The sequence below is a fragment of the Pygoscelis adeliae genome, unplaced genomic scaffold, assembly GCF_000699105.1.
Source record: "Pygoscelis adeliae isolate BGI_AS28 unplaced genomic scaffold, ASM69910v1 Scaffold26, whole genome shotgun sequence".
Lineage (NCBI taxonomy): Eukaryota > Metazoa > Chordata > Aves > Sphenisciformes > Spheniscidae > Pygoscelis > Pygoscelis adeliae.
Window position 1 is genome coordinate 4,446,503 of NW_008825104.1, and position 25,021 is coordinate 4,471,523.

The following is a 25,021-nucleotide window of genomic DNA, read 5'->3' on the forward strand; positions in this document are numbered from 1 at the left end:
AGTGAGGAGTATCTATATACCTTGCTTTGCCAAAAACTAAAACCTGACGAACCAGTATTGCCTGCTTTTCTTTCTTGCTTCTACCCTTGGTGCAGGACAGTAACTTCAAATGCAAAAATTCTATTTGAGAACTGCTTCTTTTGGGGGTTTTTGTAGATACATAAATCTGAGCCATCAGTGACTAGTGTTTAGCTTCAAGAAATAAGTTACATAAAGCAGCAAGCCTCAGATTTTTTTCTGTGCCTCCTTTCTGCACATAACACTGTGGAATGCCCCCAACTGCTGTAGTTATGATCCATCTAAGGATTTTCACAAATCTCAATTTTGACATCAACCCATGATATTTTTAAACATTAAGAATAATATTAGAAACTATTTAATGAGTCATCATTCAGTCTTTCAAGAGAACACCATTTCTGCTGACAGAATAAGCCAAGTAAGTTTCAACATGCAAAATTCTCTTTTGAGAAGAGTAGTAGCAACTAATCAAAACTCCAATATAATACATGACATTAAGTGTAAAGCTTACTGGTAGTCACATTCCCAGTAGCTCGGACTTTTCTTTACACTCACATTTAACACACATCCAGTTTTTATATATGTAGCCTGTATTAGAGCAATTTAAAATTTGAGCTGCAAATCGCCATTTTGCGCCAATTTTTGAAACAGTGTTAAACTGCGAAGTCTAGATTCTCGTTCACCGTCCTTCCACAAAATAATGAGATGGTCAGCAGAGCACGTAGCCAGTCCCAGTTCACCAAAGTACAGGAACATCTGCAATGAAACAATTACTATTACCATGATGCTCACATGAAATTGTCAGCTTGCTTAAGTGTTCAGTGCACAGCTGGACTAAACAAATACACGTCTGAAATGGTTCCGCTTGAACATAGGTATGCAAAATTACAATGTATACTTTCTATAAGTTTGAGACGTCATAAAATCCCTACATGAAAACAACTCTTAAACAGCACTTCACACCGAAAGATCTCAATTTAGAAAAAGCAGCAAGGCCTTACAGATAGGGAAGCTAAGGTACAGAATATTGAAGAAGTTGTTCCAAGTCAGCAGTAGAAGAGTGAGTGACTTGCATGAACTCTGATCTCCTGGTTTCTTAGGAATAGAAGCCACTGTTCTGTTCACTTGGGTACACTGTCCCCTGCCCACACCACACGCTACCATCACCAGGCTTGGAAGGATCGAAGAGTAAACAACTGTGACAGACATCAGCATGTGCCAGGTCACACAGACGAAGCCAAACCAGCAAGAACTGCGACACAGGAGAAAAGTACAGCTGCAGCGGAGGGATTTTGCAAGAGCAATGGAGCTCACAAGTCATGTAGTCATCCCTGACTTCAGAGACTTCCACAAGGCTGCCTAAAATTAGCCACTAATTGCAGTTCAACACAACAGCCAATGGAACCAGGTCACATGATGCCACTATGGCATGCTTGCAGTGTCCTGACTCTTCAGCCTGTTGAAGGGATCTGCCCAGGGGAAGCATTCAGGCCAAGGACTGTGCTACAGCCTACCTACTCTGGGAACGGCCACTTACTAGCTATGTGGTTCCAGTAGAAATGCTCTGGCCAAGCCCACATCTTTGACCATCACATTTCATCACTACTCAACATTTCCAGCCTCAACTGCTCCAGTCTGCCCAGAGTTTAAAATGGAATTTTCCATATGTAGAACGTTGCAGGAAATCACATCCATCATCATCAAGTTACTCCTTGGCTCCGCAGCATCCCAGCAAAGACCCAACACGTGCCTCTCACCTTCTTTGCTGTGCCTCTTGCTGAATTACACCCTATATCCTCTTTCTTAGATAGCAACTTTCCATACTGATAATAGGGCATCTTTCAACAGTTTTTCAGAAAGAAAGATGGTAGAGAGGGGCAGAAAGCCTTGCAGAAATCCCTGTAGCAGAAAGGTTCACCTTAGCTATTCATGAAAAGCTTTCAGCTTTTGGCAGTAGCAGTTCTGAAATCCAGTCATGAATACTTGTGAGCAAAACTACTGCAGAACCACATGGCTCCTCTCTACCTGCCCTTCCCCCTGCTCCTGCCAAGAATGTGTACAGAAGTCCACTGTAAGAAAGTGATTTGTTACTCCAATAGGTTTGTCAAACTTGAAAAGGTGTGGAGGGAAAATGCCATTTAAAACAAAAACATAATATATTAGACAGACAGAAGCATAGAATAGTACCTGATCTAAAATTAAAAGACCTCCTTAAGGCTCACAGCACAGAAGTCTAAGAAATTCCTGAATGGGCTTTGTTTTATATGAGCCCTTGCTCAGATTGCAAACTTAAGATGAAATCCGGAACAAACACGCAGTTCCCAGATCTATTGTTTGCAGTCTATAAAGAAACACAATACCCCGCCAGATTATCTGTAGCATGTATGTATATATCTGCATACATCTGCATACACAACCTTCAGGCATCAGTGAGTGTTTGAGTTCTCATTACAACTTTAAGTCAATATTTTTTCTGTTTGGGTTTTTTTTTTTTAAACGGCACTAAATATACCACACCACCAATGTGTTCCCAGCCTCCAGAGCCAGACAGTCGAAAGTAACAGTTGTTTAAGAAACAATGCCAAAATTACATTACTAAGCGAAATTCGCTTTTTCTTGTTCTTACTAAAGTTGACCTACCTGCACAGCTGATGAATGACCAATCAAATCACCAACCAGCTCCAAGAAATACATAGGTGTATTGTCCTGCATCTTCTTAGCAGCTTGGTTTGCCTGCTTGTTTGCCCTTCCAAATCCCCACATGTTGAAAAACCCTGGGGGGAAAAAAAAAAAAATCTTTTATTTTGGCAAAAACCAGATACAATTTATTTCCTCTAGCTAAAAAGAGAACTACAGGAATCACTTAAAATCTAAAAGCAGAACAGTCTGCATGGCAAAATGACAGAAGCATTGTACTGCACAGCATTTCTACATCTGGTTTATTCATCTTGAGGGGGGAAAGAAACATAGCTACTTTGTCTTTTGTCCTTACAAGACGTAATTTAGCAAACTTGTTGAATTACTCACCTGGATGAGACAATATATGGATTTAGTAGGAAATCCAAGGACTGCCTAAATGAACTAACTGAACAGCAGAGGTAGATGCAGGACAGTGATGTTTACCTTTGCTCCGTCCTCTTAAACTGCTACTTGTGCAAAGAGGAGAGAAATGAGGTGCCAGCCTCTCGCCTTTGTGTCCTGCGCTAAGGCATTAGAGTACTGGCATACAGGTAACAAGCAAGTTTCTGATGCTGAATTGCCTGTTTTTATACTGCCCACTGGCTTTCTCCTTCAGATTTAAAACCATGAGGCAAACTGGAGTGTAAAGACAGTACTCCACATGTTCCACTTAGATAGCACGAAATTACACATCTGTGCCACAGCCTCCAGAAGAACTGTGTAATAATACTGACAGAAGTAAGAAAGTTGGCTTCTGTACACAATGCAGTTCAGACTTTCTTCCTGACCCTTCCCTCGGCCCCATCAGCACACAAAACAAGAATTGTGCTAGACCATGGCCCTGGTGCAAGTGAGATAACTGGAAAGATGAACAACTACTGAGGGGATTCCTTAGAATAAAAATAGAGCAAATCAACAGCAGTCCACTTATCTTGCTGTTGCATATGGTTTCTTTCAAATGTCTCCAATCATAGAAGTTACAAATGTCCAATGTGAAACCAAATACCACTTGTCACAATAAGAAGCAGAACTGTACAGATCAGCAGTCACCAGCAATACTGAAGACAGAACATTCCTGAAGAAGTTTCTAAATCAATCCAGGCAGCAAAAATTACCATCAACAGGTGAACAGCCAGGTAGACAAAATACATCAAGAAAATCATTCACAGCTCAAATAAAAAAAATTCCTACAAGAGAGTAACAGCTCATTACTGTTCCCAGTCCATAATACTAATTATATTGTCCGGAGCACCTGTCCAAGACCACACCTACCAGTGCCCAGGGAAGCTGCTGGCCTGGTCAAAGAGCAGCAAGCACTACACAGGCAACGTCTGTACTTGGGGAAAATGCTTCCTGAAACACTGGCAACTAACCCTGAGGACTGCGACGCCCAGAGGTAGGATGTAAGTGAGGTTGGATACAGCCTCAAAGTGAGTCCCAGTTTCATTCCAACTTCAAGAAGATGTGGAGAAAATATTTATTTGTGGCAGCTGCTCATCTGCAAGCTTCTCTTTAGCTTTCTTCACAAGGTCCTGCAACTATTTACTCTTGCATGGTAGAGGATCAAGCACTATTCAGTACAAGAAGTGGATCAAGGTTTGTCAGGAGACGTCATAATTTTTGTTAAACCAGCTGATACAACGGTAAACTCTAAATAAGCTTTATGGCACAGAACTGCTTCAGCTGGACCTTCTAACTTCCCATATCAAATCTTGGAGGGCTTGTACACCCTTGTCTTCTTCAGTTTCCCCCCTACACCTGTTATCAGTTGGTTGAATGCAAGACATATCTCTTCTTACAAAGCCTATAAGTGTCTCTGTTCCTATATGGTGAATATTGGGTGTCCCGTTATCCTTTCTAAAAGTGCTTTTCACCCACCCCCCACTACTAGCAAACCTGTTGGAACCGGTTCAGCTGGCAGCTGCTGCTTTTCTCGGAGCTCCCAAATGCGCACACTGCCATCTTCTGAACAGGAGATCAGCTGCCTGTAAAAACAGTTGATAAGCAACACTAGCATGGATACTTAACTGCACAAGTCACCCTGTGATGTTTCTATAAAAGAGACAGCAAGTGCCTCAGGTTCTACACAGGTTTGCTAGAACTCTCAAACGTAGCAGGACACCCAGGTGTTCCACACAAAACAAGGTGCAGTCGTAGCAGGACAAACTATAATGGACTTACAAAATAGGTGGAAAAAAATACACATTTTCAATCCCACTTTAAAAGCATACCAGTCTGTAAAACAAAAAATAACAATTCTAGATTCTGCAAATACAGTTCCACTAACTGGCTTCCGAGCTTACTGTCATTAAGCAAAAACATATTTTTTCTTATGGAATAACAACAAAAGGAAAGATACTCCTTTTCATTACATGTTTAGAAGTGTTCAGAACAGCACATGCATTTACAAGATCAAGGCCCTAATTTTTGTCTTCTGACAGTCTTTTGCTCCATTGAACAAGAGTATAAAGGGATCTAACAACACAACTATTAGATTTTATCTATGTAGCAAATTGTCCAACTTGGCTGTCAAAATAAGTTTCAGCTAGAAATTCAGCAGTAATGAACAAAGGCTGGAAGTTGTTATTTTTTGTTAAAACATTTCAACTGTTACAAAAAATTTAGTGAAAAATATTTACTGAATATGCCATAGGCCTTTGCTTTATACAAGTAAAATGCCATTAAGCTATATTTTCACAGTGTAGACAAAAGTGCTTTATCAAGTCCGATTTTGAAAATACCCAAGATATTTTACTCTGAGCCTGCGCATCAAGCATACTAGATTATAGTTTTTTCACGTTGAATTACAGTGATGCATTTTCAAAAATCAGATCAACAAGCTCTATCTTATAAAAGCCGATCAAACTAAAGATCAAGTCCCTGCCCTAGAAATTAGATGTAGCTTTGCAGACTGTCTCTAGCCACCCTTCCAAGTTCTGCATTTCTTTACTGCATTAACAAAATATACCGTGACTCGTACCTGTTTGGAAGCTTCTCAATGTGCAGTACAGAGGAGTCATGAGCAGTTCTCTGGCAGGCAATCACACGCTTCATTTGAAGATTATATACGTATATGCCTTTCCCAACAGCAGCAAACACACACTGGAAAGAAAATGCAATGGAACAACTTACAGAAACATATACTGAAAGATCACCCTGCATGTAATGGATTTCCAGCAGTACTATGACATCACCTAGCCCGTATTATCTAGCTTGTTTCTGTCCTTGTGTTACTGCTTTATCACAAACATACGGAATCAGCAAGTTATGGAAAAAATAATGATTTTTTTGGAGGAAATGAGAGATATCCTCTTATACACTAAGCAGTTGTTTCATTTCTGTATTTTCATCCTGTACCTTACAGTCTAACCAGAAACTAAGGCTACCAACAAATCAACACATTTCGGCAATTAAACATTTATGTTCTTACACTAAAATAATGCTCTGTGTTTTGACAAACTCTTGTCTTAGCAAGAAAGATTGAGAATACAGGAAGCTGTTTTGTATTTTTGCCATTTTTTTTAAATTTAACTGAAGCTGCATAAAGAGGTCTTGCCTAAGCATTTGGGCTCTACTGAGTGTAGAAAAGGAACTCTCTCACAGAAAGGTATTACACAATACTGCAAAGATCTGGAACCATTTTGCATTCAGTGCTCCTCTTCAGAAAGTGCAGGGATTCCATTTCATAACCATCACAGTCCTAAGAAGCCACAAACAGTTTACAGATCATTGGACCTGGACTCTCTAAAATCATTACAAGTCATGAGAGAGGACAAATGTACAATCATGTGTACATACACACGACAAATACCTGCTACCAGAGGAGTGGAGAATGCTTCCATTCAGTACATATTTGGGTTTTTGAACATACCTTGTTTAGGTGATGGTAGGCTGGATCTTCTCCCTGAATGGCCTGCTTCCATCTACACAGCCCAAACATTAATGTCTCATAAGCAGTTCACACTACACGCTTGTCAACATTTTGTAAAACTGGTAACCCAGCATCTTTGACTCAGATTTCCTATATATATTCAACGGTGTTTTGATATTGTTCAAAACTCTTTGTCCAGGTTTTTGATGGGTTTTGTTTTGGTTTTTCTTATGCACATCTGCAGTGGGAGCTCCAATAGCTCTGAAACTAAGCTCAGATTTCTGATAGCACTCTACCAAATCAAGGAAAAAACACTGAGCCCAATTCAACGGCCCTTCCACGTCACTCTTCCACTCCTGTATCTCAACCTTTTCTCCCCTGCAGTCTTCCACCTTGAGACAGGCTCTTGAGTTTCATATAGTCTTATAGCTTTGCAAAAGATGGTCTTCACAGATCACACTTTTTTTTTTTTTTGCACAAGCCCTGGCAAAACCCTGGTCATCTCAAACCCCAAGAAAGTAACAAATGATGAAGCATAAATTCTACACCTATCTTAACAGGCAAGTTTAAAAACACACACACACACACACACACGTGCCAGGACAGCACATGCACTCCTTAGCACTGTTTCCTAGTATTGCCGCACCTTTACCATCCCATTTGTTTCTGAATGATGTTTTGCCTACAAGCTCAGTGTCAAACTAGACAAGTACATCTTCTCCAACGACCTAACTACCAAGCCTGCTGACAAAGTTCCTAACAGAGAAAACGCCAATTTTATTTTATTTTTTGTAACATGAAGAACAGTGTTCTGCTTTTGGATAGCAGGTAACAAAGTAATTCATTATAGGAATACATTTCTTCTACCGCTTTCTAAGTAGTAACTTTACAATACAGACAGCTCTGCCCTAAAACCACCTGCTATTTCAGGATGTAACACTAGAACCACCTTTTCTTCCCACCATTCAAAAGTCTCTCAATAAATAAAATTCTGCAGCAATTTGTTTAGTTCAGTTCCATGAATGGAAGAAAGTCCTCAGCAGCCTCAGATTCCACATTCAATGTTTTAACTACTTCTGAACTTCCCAAAATTCTTTTCCCCTCTTTTAAAACACATCTTGTGTAGCTTTCAAGCAGGGAATCAAAATGTTTTGAAGCCAGATTATAGAACTTCTCCTGAACAGGACTGGCTTTTTGCTCCTTCTAGAACTAAGCACCCACAACAAAACCACTGGAAATCCTACCTTTAGAGACAACTGCATCTCTCTACCGCCACACCCTCCCAATGTTTCACTCTCCAGTGTTTTAGGAGTGCTCTTTTCACAGACAAATGCATCGGTGACTACTTGGCCCTCAGCCTACATTCAGGCTTTTCCACAGCTTTTATTTTGTTACAGCTCATCTCTCTGAATCCATTTCCAGGAGTCCCTTTCTTAATCATTCCCCAGCAATGGGCCTACAGGCCCCTAAACAGAATTCCACTGTACCCCAACTATAAAACATGTTTTCTTTTGCCACTAACAGTTGGTAACATTTCACAAAAGTAAATAACAAACTGAGGATTTTTAGTGTTTCCTGAACAATAACTGGGTTCTGTCTGAGTATTCTGACGAAGAACTCTTGGATTATCTCCAAAGTATGATTACAGTAGACTGGATTTTGGACCCATATTTGTGCTCTTTACAATTGAATATAGCCCATCTGAACAGAAGCAGCAATATTTATTTACTACTAAGCATAGACATATGCCTATTCTTTAAATAGGCATGTAACTGTTCAAGAGGCACGTTACTGTGGAAACTGCATTTGCAGAACCATGGAATATGAAAGACGTATGCCATCAAAACACACACCACCTGTTTATTTTTCTCTAGTGGTACTGTAAACAACTAATAAATCTTCGTCAGTCAAAAAGAAATGCTGTTGTGACAGTCCATTACGTTAGTTCTCATACCATCAACAGATTATAACCTTCAGCTAGCTCAACGAACAAAATTTTTATATAAAACTGTTGATTGTATAAAAATAGCTGTGCACATTTTAAAGAAGCTTCTCATATTAAAACAAGCAAACTGAAAACACAAAACACTTGGCCTTCTGTGGTAAGGTCACGCTAGCTCACTTGCAGTAGTTTACTCTGATTAAAGCTTTTTACCTCGTCATCAGATGTTAAGTGTTGAACTGAAGTTTCATTTGGGCTTTGGGATAACTTTATTTCCGGCTGTACATCTGGAGGGACAGAAGAGTCCCAGAAGTTGCACTCACATGCCTGCTTTGTCCAGTCAAGTGCATCCCAAACTATTAACTCACCCACATGAGAACCTGTCACAAAAGTCAAGTCTAGAGGGGAAAAAAAACCACACATAGAAGTCACATGATATTAAAAAAAAAATCCATTTCACACAAAGTTACAAACCTAGAAAGTTAAGAGAGCCCATTTTCGAGTGAATCTATGTAGAACATGCAGTACGTAACTGACTGGACAAAAGCCTCTCCCTTTGAGTAAATACTCATTTCATTACCTAGCATAGCTCAGATGAGCAAAAGGAGATGAGCACTCTCTCTTGTAAAATTAAAACTAGGAAAGAGAACATTCACCAGCCACAGTGCACAGTACAGTATAGCAAAGGCAAGGACCACCACCAGAAGTATGTACAAGTATTTGAAGTTCATCTGTTGCCTACATAAAAAACCCTTCTATTCCTTGGACAAGTAGGTGTATCAGCACCCCTCAGACACAGCAAAGTGTCTTTGACAAACAGAAATACTGATCACAAATTAAATGGATGAGTTAATGGCACGACTGAAGTAGCTGCTTATGAATTTGTTAATCACGCATGGAAAGGAACTGCTTCAACAATACTTAACACAGATAGCATGTTGTCTTTTTAAGCCCAATATTGCTTCCCCTTCATAATCAAAAAGGAGAAAATAAGGGCAACAGGAAACCCCAGAAACAACTACCACAGAATCCAACTTTTCTTCTTTCCACCTTCTTGTTAACTCTGTACCACAGCCCCTTTGTGCCAGCCAGGCTGACACAAATAAGCCCAAGGACAAATATACACTCTCTATCACACCAGGAATAACTTGCCCTGGGCTCTAGGAGCGCTCCATAAAAAAGACAGGGAAGAACAAAGTAGAAGGGGTTGAAACCTGTAGTAGAGTAGACAGAATTTCAGGTAATAGCTCAGTATTGCCCTAATGAGCAGCAAAGATTGCATCATCTTCCACAGCCTCTAAATAATGGATCTGTATGCAGGCCCACATCCACACACCCAAAACTTCCAGTTACCTTGGGACTACAACTGCAAAGGATGTGGCATTTTATATTCCATTTTAAGATCAGAAGGAACAAGAAGAAATAGCATTTTAAACTTTCCTAACAGGAAGAAGACCCGAAGTTCCATTTCCATCAATGACATTGCCTCTTTTGTGCCTTTTCTACATTGTAACCTACCTGGTTTCATTTCACTGTTAGTCCATAAATAAAGCCATTATGTTTTCATATTTCACTACCTTTGCAGCTACACAGGAAGATACATCTACTAGTTATGAAGTTTCACTCCAGTTAAAAGTTTGGTCCCAATAAAAACTCCATAGTTGAAATATCCCACTGGTAACAAACAAAACTAGTAACATTATAAAATGACTCTTACCATTGACACTGACTAATGACAAAATGTTATCCTGATGGTCAACAAGGCGTTTTACTTCAAGGACATTCCAACCTTCAGACCCATCATTAGAAGCAATCAACCTAAAAATTACTTCAAAGATAGAGAGAGAAATTGTCTAAACAAGCTTTATGATTCAGAACAAAATGTAGCTATGCTTAAATAAAACATCATTTTCAGAAAGGCACAAACTAAAACATACTATAAGTAAGACAGTACAAGATGTGCAAAGCCACTTACGACCACTCATAACACCAAAAAAAATGGGAATAAATTATTTCAGTGTTGTTATAAGGCCTCTTACTATAGCAACTATCGGATAAAACATTTCAGCCTAGTAACTCTGAAATTCAGAGAATCAGTCAACATCAGAAGTTGCAGAAAACAGAAGTGAAAAGTACTAGACATCTTCAGGAATAACTAAAGTAAAAGCGAAACACCTTTCTTAAGGGCTCATCTGACTGAAAACTATTATTCAAAAGGATACAATATTCTCAGTAAGTTCAGTAAGGCAATCAAGTTCTCCAGGAATTAAGACTTTATTTTAACAGTCTTGGAATTTCTTTTATGATATCTCAAGATATCAAAAGAACTGTGGGAAGTTCACATGGAAGTTTACATTGTATACCAATGTCTAAACACAAGACAACTATTTTTAATTTGCTCCTGATTCTTTGATCAGAATATCAAATTGCTATTTTTCAGCTAAGTGTTTAATCATATTGAGCAAAGTCTGTTGTTTTGCTGATTCAGTGCTCTACGTTTTCTCCTAGGTTTTTTTCCATATTTTGAAATTTTAGTAATTTTATAAAACACTCTTATTTAAGACTCTCCACTGACAGCTAGCTGATGGTTTACAGTTTGCATACATAGAAAACCCTGTCTCCAAGTGAGCAACAGAAACTATCACATTGTCTCGTTATAACTTTGGACAGTATAATGAGATCAGCAATAACTCATACTCCTGATCTTGGGATAAGGAGACTGTAGAAAAGACTAGTATCTGACAGCTCAGATAATGAGTTCCAGACCTTCTCCAGAAGGACAAATGTAGATCGCCACAATCAGATCTGGACAGGTGGCAATAACAGTAATAACAATAACAAAGAATATAGAAAAGTTTTGTCATGCAGATCTCAATAAAATTCCTGAATAGGATTAGTATTGTCTGCCTCTGTGAAATAAGGGAAACAGGAAGAAGGTTGCTAGTCACACCTTAATACCATTTACTTTTCCTATACAATTCCAGCAGCATGCTCTTTACACATATCTCTGATAAGCAACTGTTATAAAGGAACATGAACATTTAACAGAAATGCAACATACTCACCTAGCTCTTTGCCAACAGTGGCTGCAACGCAATTTTTAGGCAATTCAACCAAAGCGCTGATACCTTTGAAAAAATACAGGAGATAAGGGAGATATTCATTGGCCACAAGAAAACACAGCAAACTGTTAATTCCTTACTAATAAAGTTCTTCATAATCTTCCTTCCACTTATAAGTTATTATCAAAATAAAAGCATATTGCCTGAAGTGAAAGTTAAACAGCATTGGAAGTGAACAGGTTACCTCAGATGGAGGTAGAGTCAGGAGTTTTGGTCCCGAATCCAGCAGAATTCTGAACATCAAACATGAGGTGAAGCTGAGAATCAATAATCTTTTTACTTTAAATACAGTTAAGATGTTTATGTCCTAATGCTGGACAATATTAAGGACACTGTAGTAATTATAGAGACTCTAAACATATGCAGTGCCAAAATTATTAGATACTGATACTACCACAGTATGCATGATACTGAAGTATCATGCAGAGCCAGCTGAAGAATAGGGCACAAGATAAAATGTCCAGCTTGCTGTTACTCTGCCTTCATCCTGCACACAATTCAACCAGTCCATGCTGCCACACCACTAAAGGAAAATTCCCCAAGGAAAAAGCAATCTGTCTCTTTCTCCACAAAGGAAGCAAGAGATTAGGAGAGAAGAGAGGGCCCATGCTGCACACACCATTGACACCTTGTACGAAAGTTTCAATAGCACCGCATGCTAAGCACTACAGCACCACTTCCAACTGGTATTTGGCATGATATTTCGTATTGAACCAGAAGAAGTATTAATATCCTCAAAGATTCAGAAGGTTTTGCCTACCACTACTCCTTCTATAACAAAAGTAAGGAGACCTTATAGCAGCCTTCCAGTACTTGAAAGGGGCCTACAAGAAAGCTGGAGAGGAACTTTTTACAAGGGCATGTAGTGATAGGACAAGGGCTAGCAGCTTTAAACTGAAAAAGGGTAGATTTAGACTAGATATTAGGAAGAAATTCTTCACTATGAGGGTGGTGAAACACTGGAACAGGCTGCCCAGAGAAGTTGTGGATGCCCCATCCCCGGAAGTGTTCAAGGCCAAGTTGGATGGGGCTCTGAGCAACCTGGTCTAGTAGAAGGTGTCCCGGCCCATGGCAGGAGGGTTAGAACTAAGTGATCTTTAAGGTCCCCCCCAGCACAAACCATTCTAGGACTCCATGAAAATATTGGTTCCAACTTAGAATTTGATCCACAGCTTCATAGGTATCTTTGTAAAGTATGGCAATAATATGCAACAATTTCCTTCGCATGGACAGATTATATAAGCTTATAAATAGAAAAGCATATAAATAGAAAAGCATGACTGACATTGAGACCTGATTATATTTACTGTATTTCTATCAAAACCTTCATTTTCTACATCAAAAGTACTGATTCTTAATAATAAGAAGAAACCTTTACTGCTTTACTACTACAAAGCTTTACTTAGGGAAGTGATCGTGCCCCTGTACTCAGCACTGGTGAAGCCGCACCTCGAATACTGTGTTCAGTTTTGGGCCCCTCACTACAAGAAGGACGTTGAGATGTTGGAACGTGTCCAGAGAAGGGCAACGAGGCTGGTGAGGGGTCTGGAGAGCAAGTCTTATGAGGAGCGGCTGAGGGAGCTGGGGTTGTTTAGCCTGGAGAAAAGGAGGCTGAGGGGAGACCTCATCGCTCTCTACAACTACCTGAAAGGAGGCTGTAGCGAGGTGGGTGTCGGTCTCTTCTCCCAAGTAACTGGCGAAAGGACAAGAGGAAATGGCCTCAAGTTGCGCCAGGGGAGGTTTAGATTGGATGTGAGGAAAAAATGTCTTTACTGAAAGAGTAGTTAAACATTGGAACAGGCTGCCCAGGAAGTAGTTGAGTCACCATCCCTGGAAGTATTTAAAAGACGGGTAGATGAGGCGCTTAGGGACATGGTTTAGTGGGCATGGTGGTGTTGGGTTGACGGTTGGACTCGATGATCTTGGAGGTCTCTTCCAACCTTAATGATTCTATGATTAGGAATAATAAAACTCCCACTCATTCACAGAGAAAGCCAGCCAAAGGATCTGGTCCACATTACAGCAAACATGTATAAATCAGCATCTTGAGGTCTAGCCCTGTAAGTCCAAGCTAATGTACAGTTACTAAGATTTGACATATTCATAAATTCACACAGCACAGGAGATTAAAAGCAGTCTTAATTCTGAAACAATTAAGTCTGACATTTAAAAAAATAGAGACTGGCTCTAATATGTAATGTTATCATTAGAATTAAAAAGAATTTGCCAAGGTGGTTTTGCACCATTATACAGATCCATTTTACTTGCACTTTAACAGCTATAATGAGTCATTTACATTTTTACCTGCATCAGTAAGATGACTGGTCTTACACAAGAGATCTAATTTTCGGTTCCAAACACATAGATCACTCCCTCCGGACAACCATACATCCAGTCTTTGAAGAACTGTCAAACACTGCAGAACAAAAATCAGATATATGTCCCCTGCAAAAGTTCTACAGAGAATTTCTCAGTGAAATGATCACAAGCTTTAGTTAGATAAAACTATAAGTACCATGCAATACAGTATTAAGGTGTCACTTTCCTGAGAAATACAGATTTAATTACATAGTATATGTTACATTTTTCCATCAACAATGCAAAAACTGGTTTTTCAGTGTTTTTTTTCTACTATTAACATTCAAGGACTAATTTGACTGTAGGTTGCCTTTTCCAACACAGTAACAAAACCAAGCCATAAAATTACCTTTGTCCTGCATCCTTTCAAAAAGAAAATTGAGGTATTAAGAGTTCCAAAAACAAATTAAGAATTGTGCCCACTTCTCAGCCACTCATTAGGTACCTGTTCTTAAACCAAACACTGCTGTTCATTTTAACACACCTGCCCATATGGCCCATGAGCCATACATAATAGATTCTTGTACACAACAAAACAACAGACATACCTAGGGTTTCCTCAGCTTACCTTTACAGTAGAATGGAAGCATGACACTTTCTGAACCTGCCTGCCACTAGTGCAGTCCCAAACCTGACTTTATTCATTAAGGAAACTGAAAGGTTTTTATATATTATAACTGCTGTGTTTGTAACTAAATGACAGATTGGGAAATAGGTATGCAGAGACTCAGTCTTCTAAACTCTGACTGTCTTTTCAATATTTGGCCAAAATGACATATTAATAAAGGTCTGTTATGGATTCATTTTTGTAGCAAGGATTGCATCTACTTTTGAGCAATAACTAGTAAAATCCTAGTGTAATCCGATTATACCTACTGGATATTATCAGTCAATAAATTGCAGCCTGTCTCAATGCTACCTTTAAAAGTAAAAACCAAGAAAAAACCCATAGAAATTTTAATCCTCTCTAGATCTAAGGATACAATAACTGTTCTATCAGCTGATGCTGTTAAAATCAAATGTTTTTTTTCTTCAGAGGCATCTGACGAAGAAAATGGTGCTATAGCTGTAATTTTGTGTGTGTGTCCATGAAGTTCAAAAAGTTTTTCCCCGGTCTGAAAAATAAAAACATGGAAAACTAAGGGTAAAATTTGGAAAATGCTTACTGTAGCATATGACATAGGTACCAAATGACTTTTGAAAGCAAGAATGTCTAAGAGTCTAAAGTATCCCTTTCTAAAGTAATTTATGGATTTACTTCTTACTACTTTCAGTACTGTTCAAGATCTTACCCAGAATTAAATAACATATTAAGTATAAGTGTAAGGGAGTAGTACATAATAAAAATTACTCTGAGAAAAAAAAAACTCTAAAAGCCCTTAAGAACTGAGTTCTGTATTAAACTCATTTCATTTTAATGCAAATATTGGCCATTCACCCTCTTTAACGGATATTACAGTAATTCAGATTTGTTGACAAACCTTCTCTTGAAAAAGTAATTTTTTTATTTTAATGGTTAGAAAAACTTCACCTATATTTATGGCAAACACAGTACTGCCAAATTCCTGACAGCTTTATTTAGTATGTACATTATCTATAGCTTCAAGCCAGTGGTTTAGATAACTGCAGCTATTTCTGCTCTGTTTAGTCAAATGGCAAAACCCTACAAACAAACATGCAGAAGCATGCTGGCGTTTTAAACATGCAATTAAAATACACGGTAGTTATAACTGTAAACTTCTTTACACTTGTGAGTTAAGTTTTTAAATTAAAACTACAAAAGGTTTGCTTTAACAAAAATCCTACAGAAGTAGAAAATGGAACTCAGTTGCTAAGCTGGATATCTAGATGAGTTTTACATTCACAAACTGCTCAGAACAATGAGTATATAAACTCACATACATGGTTTTGAATATTTAAAAACAATTTCCTTTTCCAAACTATAGAATTATAAGAGACTTTCAACAACAGCAAAGCACTAACTGAAACTGCTCAAAAGAGAGCTAAAGTTTCAAGTTCTCCCTTCCGCATTTTAAAATTACACCATCATAAATGTCCCACAAATTTTTTCAGAAGGTTTCTAAAAAAGTTTACAGTCTAAGATTTCGTTCTTCCTTTAAGTTAAATGTTTGATACTCACAGTTTAGACAGCACAGTATGTCTCCCATTTAGACTTCCTATTGAACAATCTAACTTGTATACTAGCCCTCTTTAACCAGGTCTAATGCTCATCCCGTCTCTATAATTTTGTCAGTGATACGGAGACACAGAGCAGAAGAGCAGAACAGTGGGTATCACACTTACAGAGCACTATTTCCATGACAAATCTAATGTCTTAGTAAGGTTTTCAAAAGTTATAAGAAGATTTTTATCACAACAAGCAATTAAGGCCTTGTTTCTGCACTGCATGCTTAACTTCCACTGACTTTTGTGTCTTTCCAATACACAGTTTTGTGTTAGCTCTCCATTTAGTCTAATCAGTTATACTACAAATAGATATTGCTAATAGAGCCACTGAAGTGCACTTAAAACTTAAGTATATATCTGAATCTTGGCAGGATTGGGACCTTGCTGTGTATTTGTTGAGTTACTAGTCAACATTTCAGTGTTTACAGCAAACACCGAATGTATTTTAAAAGAAGAATTAAAGCCACAAGTTCATACACACTTCTGCTTTTCACATCATCATTTCATCTCAAATCTCTCTAAAAACATTTGTCTTCCCAAAACATTCTAACTTTTAAAAATTATTCTCTTGGGTTCACCCAACTTTTACTTTCCTAGCTGTCCTTTGTAAACTAAGATTTGACAGACTCCCTCCGCTTTTACATTTTCGAACAGTAGCTCTGCAGCAATTCTTATTCATTCTGCTTCTTTGCTACTAGACATTTCTAAGTCCTCTCCCCAACTTCTACCCTCCCCACCGCACACAAGCTACCCCCCAAAAAAAAAAACCCTAACCTGAGCATTCCACAGAAATATGATTCCATCATCTCCTGCAGATGCAAACCTGAAATGGGGAAAAAAAAAGAAAAAAAAAAGTTGTGAAAACTTCAATATAGCATGATGTAATGGAAAAGCAGTAAACAGTTATGTAAGAAAAATATTTACAAGATATATCAGATTCTCACTGTAGAGAATAAACACGTATTCATAAATCCCAATTACAGTTTATAAACTGAAATCAGTACATTTAAATAGGTGTTAACATATACTTAATATAAGAACAAGGCTTAAGAATTCCAATACATACTATTATAAATAGAATCCCGCATTACAGAACCAATTCTCTTGTTTAAAAATATGAGATCTTACACACCAAATAACAGCGATCTCTGAAACCAAATACTGTTAGTCAGAGCCAACTGACTGCAAGATATCTAACAACTTACAAACCACTCAGCTGAGATCAGCCCAGGAGTAGAGGAGCCCAGTATTTATCATGACACTTTAAACTGTGGCTTAAAAGAACTCCCAAAGGGAGTGCATTTAAGGTGCTAAATTTGTCTTCTGCTAAAAATCCAGCTGCAAGGCATACCATATGAGGAAAAAACAGGTTCATATTAGCATCTTAATCTCACATTAACAAAGTCTGACCTAAATTCAATCTTTTCCCTAGGCTAGAGTGAATATCTAACCATCTGCCTACATTTGCACCTTATCACCACCACAGCTACACTGTAGCTGGAGCACACATCCCAGCTATCCCAGTAAAGGCGTACGATGAGTTGAGAAAGCCTAGAACAGAAACAAGACCTTCCATAGAAAATTGATTTCAGTTGTTACTTGCAAATATACCTTTCTATTTTTTTTCCTTTTGTTTTAAGCCTTCACCAAGTGTTAAACAGTTAATATTTAGAGAACTAAGATTTGTACTATGTGCAAGAAAGTCATGAAGAAGAGAGGTTATATCACTTCTGATTTTTTTCTGTTACCAGCTGTGAATGGTTTCATTAACTATATACACATCCTTTCTTTTAGACTCTTTATAATTACAATGTTTGTGAAACTTGCTAACAGACTAAGTTTTCAGGCATAAAGCTATAGGGTTTTTCTCCCCCTTTCTTCCACATATCCTCTTTATTCTATTATAGTAAAAAAAAGTGTAAGGTGTACTTTCTTCATATCTTTCATTATTTGATATCAAATCAAGCCCTTCTTTAAAAAGATTTGAGCAAAAAATCTTCCATGCACACCTCTGATAACATTAATTTCTTATCTTTACTTGCCTTTTGGCTCTATTATACCTCGTTTTGTCACAACATCAAGAACTTAAAACAGTAAAACTCTCACAATTCAGCAATAACCCTTTAAATTCCAATTCCTTTCTTGAGTAATATTGAAGCTGTGTGCCACTTGAACAAAATTCTGGGAAGAAAACTGGTGTTTTAAAGAAGGCATGAGTGTAATTCATCAACATAGAAGTTCCATAGAGTGCTGTTTTGTGTATCTTCCTCCTCATCTTCTAACCAGGATTCCTGTTTAAATATAAAGGTATACTGTAGAGTCAGTTATCCTACAGTTACATTCTGTTCACCAAGGTGGAGATTCATGGGTCACCTGATTCTTTTCCAGTCATGATCACCATCATCTATAACCTTGTCTGTTTCCTGAAGGAGCAAGGAATGGTCAAATGAGCAACAAAAAAAGCTATTCTTAAAATGTGTTATGAACTCTGTTTAGTTTAATGTGTCAAATGCTAGAGTATTACATGCAATTTTATCTCAGTCCATTTTTTGGAAGACTCTTGCTGAGGCTTAGCCTTCTTTTGTGATCTTCCAATCAATATGACCCTTACTTCATGTTCAAAAAGTACAAGAGAAAAGAAGGAAAAAAAACCAGCTTTCTGTTACATTTATACAGGATTTATTTAGTATCTTCAAAAACCAATCTGAGAAAATTTTCCACTCACTGGTTTTAGCTGAGCCACTGAGAAAACAAGAAAATCCTTCTTCAAAATTCTCAATAAGATGATATTATCTAAAGACCTGAAGCGTGAAACTTGGCTTACAATAGTTGACAAAAAGCACACAATGGAATAGCTGCAGAAACTAAATAAAAACATTTCAGAAGCTGAGTAACAATACTAATTTTACTGAAAAGAATCAAGTGAAAAATATTATCAGCTGTTTAACAATCCAGAAACTACCATATTCTTCATAAATAAGACCTTAGAATTACTGTCCAGTGAAGCGACTCTATTATACTCCTCAAACTCTCAGAATATTAACCAGCTATATAACTTACTCCTTATCCATATGCTATTTTATAACCTATCTTCAATGCAGCCATCCAGGCTTTAGTTTTACACTGATTATCATTAGTTTAGCTTCAATAATTGACCTGCTACCATACAATGAAGCCCAAAATGGTAAAAGATTTATTTGCATCAGACAGTGTGTGCAATCTAAGAATACTCTGGTATTTCTATAAAGACCAATTACATTTATTGAGTATGTGTTTTGGGAAAAACGTACTTTGAGGAAAGGTTATTTTAATAACTTGTCTGGGGGAAAAAAGGTCTGGAAAAAAACCCACAAGATTCTTCTATTTTTATATGAATCTTCTGGTAGATTACTATAATGTAGAAAAATAAATTTTATGGTAATGCATGTAACTTTCTTGATATATATTTATGACATTAAGAATGAAAAGTGACAATCTGAAAGTTCTCCATGGAGTCTTCTGTGAAATATTTTATATATTTATATATATATATATGTATGTATGTATTTACAAAATTTTTAGAAAATAAGAACATTTAGGCATTCCAAATTTGGAAGAGACCACCTGCCCGATCAATGTGCATGGGGAAGGAGAGAAGTTTCCTTCACAAAACACCTGCTGTACACTGCAAGGGTATAAACCAAACTCTTAGCCATGTTAACTTTGTGTAGTGTATTGATGAATGTATTAGAAATCTCCTTCTGTGCCTAATCCATAAAAGATATAAATTACTACAGCTCCTTAACAGAGACTCTTGCCTATTACTTACGTTCTTAGTTCTAAAGGTTTTCTATTTAATTCTCCACATCAGCCAAGAGTCACTACAGTTATTATTGACTAAAGGCTTCACAACGTTACTTTCAAGGCAGATAAATATTTCCTCTCCTGCAGGATTAAGCTACATTAGAGAACATGCAAGGCCAATTTAGACAAAGCTAGGATAGAAGCCAGGTCATAACATAAAACTATCATAATTCATTCTCTCAGTCACACTTCCGAAGTGACAATGGTAAATGTAATTACTTCATCTCTGCCTCATTTTTCCAGCTTTTAGATAACTCCATCCTCAGAGTTCACAATAAAGTTGGACCTAGCTACAAGAAACTAAGAACAGAACAGATGAAGATTGTCAGGGAATATACAAAAAAATGCACAAAGCTAAAAATTTGAAGAGAGAAACAAAGGAACTGTCAGGTTTCAAAGAAGTACAGCAAGTTGAACAAGATCAAATTGGAGGAGATATGTAATGCAGATATTAGGCATATGTTGAATTTTACTAAGTAGGCACTCTGAATAAAGTGGTGAAAATTTCAAAACTTGAGAATTTCAGAAAAAAGTTGCGTTAACCAAAGCTCAAGTGAATTAAGCACTCCAGTTTCAGAAGAAAGTGTAACAAAAGATTGGAAAGAAAGGAATATCAGCATTCAATACTGTTGAGAATGTCATGTTCAATTGCTACAGTGTATCTGTAGAAGCCTATTACATACTTTTGTAGAACCAAAAGGTGAAATAACAGCTGTCCTCAGCTCTAAGACATAAAACACATGCATCCACTCAGAACAGAAGCAGACACTACTGCATATTGTCCTGGGAGAAAGTGTGTGTATGCATGTATAGAAGGGAACGTTCAACACAGGAACAGCCTGAAAAAGAAGGGCTGAATTAACTAAAGGCATTTCTTTCAAACAAAGGAATTTGTACCAAGAAACAGAACTCCAACACCATTATTTTCTCGTGAAAGTTTAACTTACAAAGAGAAGCCAAAAGATACCAAGAAAAGGGAGCATTCACCTCTTGCCTCTTTTAACTCCGGGCTTTTCCTGCCCTCCCCCACCAAAAATAAAAAGAGGATTAAAAAGGTTACATTTTCATAAATATTCCCTGAAGTATTACCAAGGATGCTGTGAAACAATTTGAAATGCAATTTCATACCTGCAATCATCTATTTGCACTAGAAATCGTACTATATCTTGATGACCTTTCAACACAAGGAGCTCCGTGTAAGGATTCTGTATTTGTTCTTCACCAATTGTCTGTACAGATGATTTCTAAAATTCATAAAAAAGGAATGAAATTTATTTTGTACTGACATAATTAGTTTCATCAGGTCTTTGTAATGTCTGGCAATCTACATATAGACCCATGTGTGAATGTATAGTTACATATAGCTACATGTGAAGTTAAATTAAGTTTCTGAAATATCATTTTGCCTTAATGAAAATCATTACTAAAGATCATTTCCTATTATTTCAAGTAAATAATATCTTTCTGTAGCATGTATTTTAAATTATAATATAGCATTTTCTGTTTAACAAAAACATTTTGTACTGCTTTAATCACTGATACACCAAGATGAAAACCCACTTTAGTCATGAGCTGTCATGTGGAGCCAGCTTCGTGACTCAATTCACCATACATTCAGTTTTTCATTAAATTACACCTCTTCCGAGAGGTCTGTGAACCTCTCATATCTTTTACCTACCATTCAATTTTAAAATCCTATATAAAGACGACATATTTAAAATAAATAAGAATAAACGCTGTTCCGTTACATAATATATAAATCATCCATTGGGACTCTATTCACAAAATACAAAGCAAACCACTTAAAAAAACATAAAGAATGATCAATCATTTTATAGAACAGCATCTGCAAGTACCCCCAACTAGGCTATTAATTAAAAGAACAATCAATCGCTCAGAGCAAGCTGATCACCAGGCAGGGTCAATAAAATATTGCATAGGACTGCAGTTTCAAGGCACAATAGTTCTGCTAACCTCAATCATCAGTTTGTTTCAACAGAAGACAACTTTTTTTGTATTTAAGGTCTTCCACATTCTGGAGCAACTTGCTATTAGACATTATTTAAAAAAAAATTAAAAAATCTAAATAGCTCAGTAGTAACTCAGTGACAGCAGTCTCCTCCTTCTAGATTTATTTTACATGACAGTCAACACCATCTTACTTCCAGGACTGTCTCTTCTTTGAGGACTTCAACAGAACCTACACTGTAAAACAGTAATTACTGAACACTGTACAACATGCAGCATACATGACAGGTAACCCTGCATGAAAGCCAAACATATTATCCTCAGAAACATCAACATTTCTTGCAGGAATAACAAATTATTTTCCATTACTTCCATATTGGTACTATGATACTATTCTTCAGAAGTTAAGAATGACAAAGTTAATAAACAGGAAAAGAAATCTGTGTTTATTTTTAAAATGAAGAGGTTGTCAAAATGCTAGTTCTTGTGATTTTATCTTGGTTTGGTGCTATCCGATGCATTTCATGAAGCAACTGTTCCTCATTTTATGCAATTATGTGAGAATAGCAGTTCCCATTTAAAATAATGCAAGTAGAGTCTGCATGGTTATAAAAAAGAGTTGGACAAATTATGGAAACTTGGAGTTCAGCTGTCAAAAGCTAATCAAAACATTCCTTAAAAAAAAATTTTGAGAGTTCTAAAAATCCTAAGCAAATCTCAGCATCACTGGATGACATTAGCAATACTGTAGTCAGGAAGACTTCCATTCTTTTTACTAATAGAAACATACCTTCACAAAACAATTGTAACACCGCCTTGAAAAAGTCAGAATTTGTAACGCTAACATCCCAATTCTATATTCTGTTGTTGCTTCCTATTCAATACAGGACAGTGCTACTTCTTTTGAACAATGTGTCTCATTTTTTCTTAATTCTAAGAATGCCTGTGAATATTGAAAGGTACAGTGCTGATGAAGTACTATAGATAACAACAAAATAACAGTTTTTCCCCCAGTACTGTCATACAACAAGCTATGCTCTCTTCAGATCTTCATTAATATTTACCGAAGTGCTCAGCTACATGTGCATTCTTTCTCTGAAGAAATCTATTTTTTATATAAACTATTAATTGAACTCTCTTGTAGCAACACCAAGTTTTTAGAAGAAAAAGCTAGATGCTGATGCTAATGGAATCCATTCCCAACTTGCATGTTTTTAATGCAGGACCTGTAAGCATCACTACGATGAGTAAAAAAAAGACATTTATCTCAGCTTCAGAACTTCCTATAAACCCATGATCTGAAGCATTTGAAAATGGGATTTTCAAAAGCAATTCACCAAAAATACGGATACAAGAGTACACAGACATACCTATGTATGTATCATGGAGCATGATAAATTAGCTTATATGGACCTTGATACTACTGCAGTTAGACTGCTCCCATTACCAAAGCCACCCTGCTTAAGATGTACACCATGGCAATCAACTGAAGAAACTCAGCAGCTTAAGTCTAAATGATTTTCAATTCCACAGTAAAAAAAGAAAGGGGTAAGGAGAAATTTACATTTCATTAATTTAGGACAGCTTTGCCAGAGGCTTTCTCTATTCACCCAGTGCCCTGTCACTCTAATACATCTGGCCTTTTCATGATGGACTGAAGCCATAGCACATGAAACAAACACCCTAAGTCCATAGCCCACACACTGCTACGGGCTTCCTTATCTATTTAAGAAGAGTACAGAGAGAATTAATAGTTATGAAGATGATCTTTAGATGAAACAATATTACATAATGCAGGAAAAAAGAACAAAAAGTTTAGGGACTAACCCATATCAGTACTTGTTATTCAGTTTTTCCATAGAGAAGCAAAACGATCACCATCATTCAGCAAACCAGTGGTAGCAATGGGAACAGAAGTCCTGTGGATCGGGCTTAACCAAGCTACGAATGGCAGAATGGAAGAACTGGACCACACCTTGACTCATGCTCATGCTTTATTAAATCACAGTATAACTAAACCATAGACAGAGTTTAAACTTTGGAGAGGGACACACACCAACATAGTTTTCTAACACATCTCAGCAAGCTGTTGCATATTTCCCATCTTCCTTTTAGAAACAGCTGCACACAAACCTGCTAAATATGACTGCAATACAACCAAATTTTGACTGATGACAAAGGTCAGAAGCATTCCCAGACATCGTCATTCCAAATTGGTACATACTCAAATATCCACCAAAGTAACTACTGGCATTTGAAATCAACCATGATACTGTCATGGCTTGGTCACATATAGCAGCTGAAAAGACTTACTTCCTCATATTTGTCTAGATTACAAAAGCACTAAGTGTTCGGAGCCCAGAATTAACTCTTGTTAAGTCCAGGCTGAGAACTTCAGCAGTCTTGGGAACAAGAAAATCCCAATAATCTCTCCCTCAAATCCAATAAAACTCTTTTCCTGAGTAAGGCAACAGGAAGGATGTCAGTGTTCAGTGCACTACATAGGCCTAGTCTATTTTACGGATGAGAAACTGAGAAGAAATGCTAGAATACTACTACAAACTACAGCTAGGCCACGTAACTAGTAAGTTACTGCCTATAATTTACATTATCGACCGGGGAGTCCCGAAGGCAAGACTCCATATGCTTGCAAACTATACAATATAGCCCCCACTTGCCCAGGACGCACAGACCAGGAAGGAGGAAGCCGGGACGCTCCTGACAGGGACGGCTCCCAAACACTTCAGCTCCTGGGCAAGCTCAGCTTGAGCGTTTTGCTGTTTGCTTTTGTGTTTTTGCCCCTCCCCTCTTTCTCTTCAACGAAGCTTGTAACCCCTTCTAACAGCCAGAAAGTCTCACAGGCTGCGAGCTAGCCCTGAAGGCCCCTTGCTCCGGAGAGTCCGGCGCGGGGCCCAGCCGCGCTACCACGGGAGAGCAGACCCACCCCGATGGAAAGGCCTCCGCCCAGCGCCCCCCTTGCTCACAGCGCTCCCCTCCCAGACCTAAAGCTCCTCACGGCCCTCCACCGGCGCC

At 37.7% G+C, this 25,021-nt stretch overlaps 1 protein-coding gene across 1 annotated transcript in view; it reads right to left on the minus strand.

Annotated features, from left to right (window-relative positions):
* Positions 1-360: 360 nt before the first annotated feature.
* The window catches only part of WDR41 (WD repeat domain 41), a 41,552-nt gene continuing 16,891 nt past the window's right edge, over positions 361-25,021 (minus strand). Inside the window, exons 3-14 of the mRNA XM_009327318.1 lie at positions 21,149-21,264; positions 16,952-17,000; positions 14,974-15,105; positions 14,559-14,621; positions 13,937-14,048; positions 11,576-11,638; positions 10,228-10,338; positions 8,724-8,908; positions 5,678-5,799; positions 4,594-4,682; positions 2,659-2,792; positions 361-774 (exon numbers count right to left, since the gene is read on the minus strand). Coding sequence (XP_009325593.1) covers positions 622-774; positions 2,659-2,792; positions 4,594-4,682; positions 5,678-5,799; positions 8,724-8,908; positions 10,228-10,338; positions 11,576-11,638; positions 13,937-14,048; positions 14,559-14,621; positions 14,974-15,105; positions 16,952-17,000; positions 21,149-21,264 — 1,329 coding nt within the window. The 3' untranslated portion in view covers positions 361-621. The remainder of the gene's footprint in view (positions 775-2,658; positions 2,793-4,593; positions 4,683-5,677; positions 5,800-8,723; positions 8,909-10,227; positions 10,339-11,575; positions 11,639-13,936; positions 14,049-14,558; positions 14,622-14,973; positions 15,106-16,951; positions 17,001-21,148; positions 21,265-25,021) is intronic.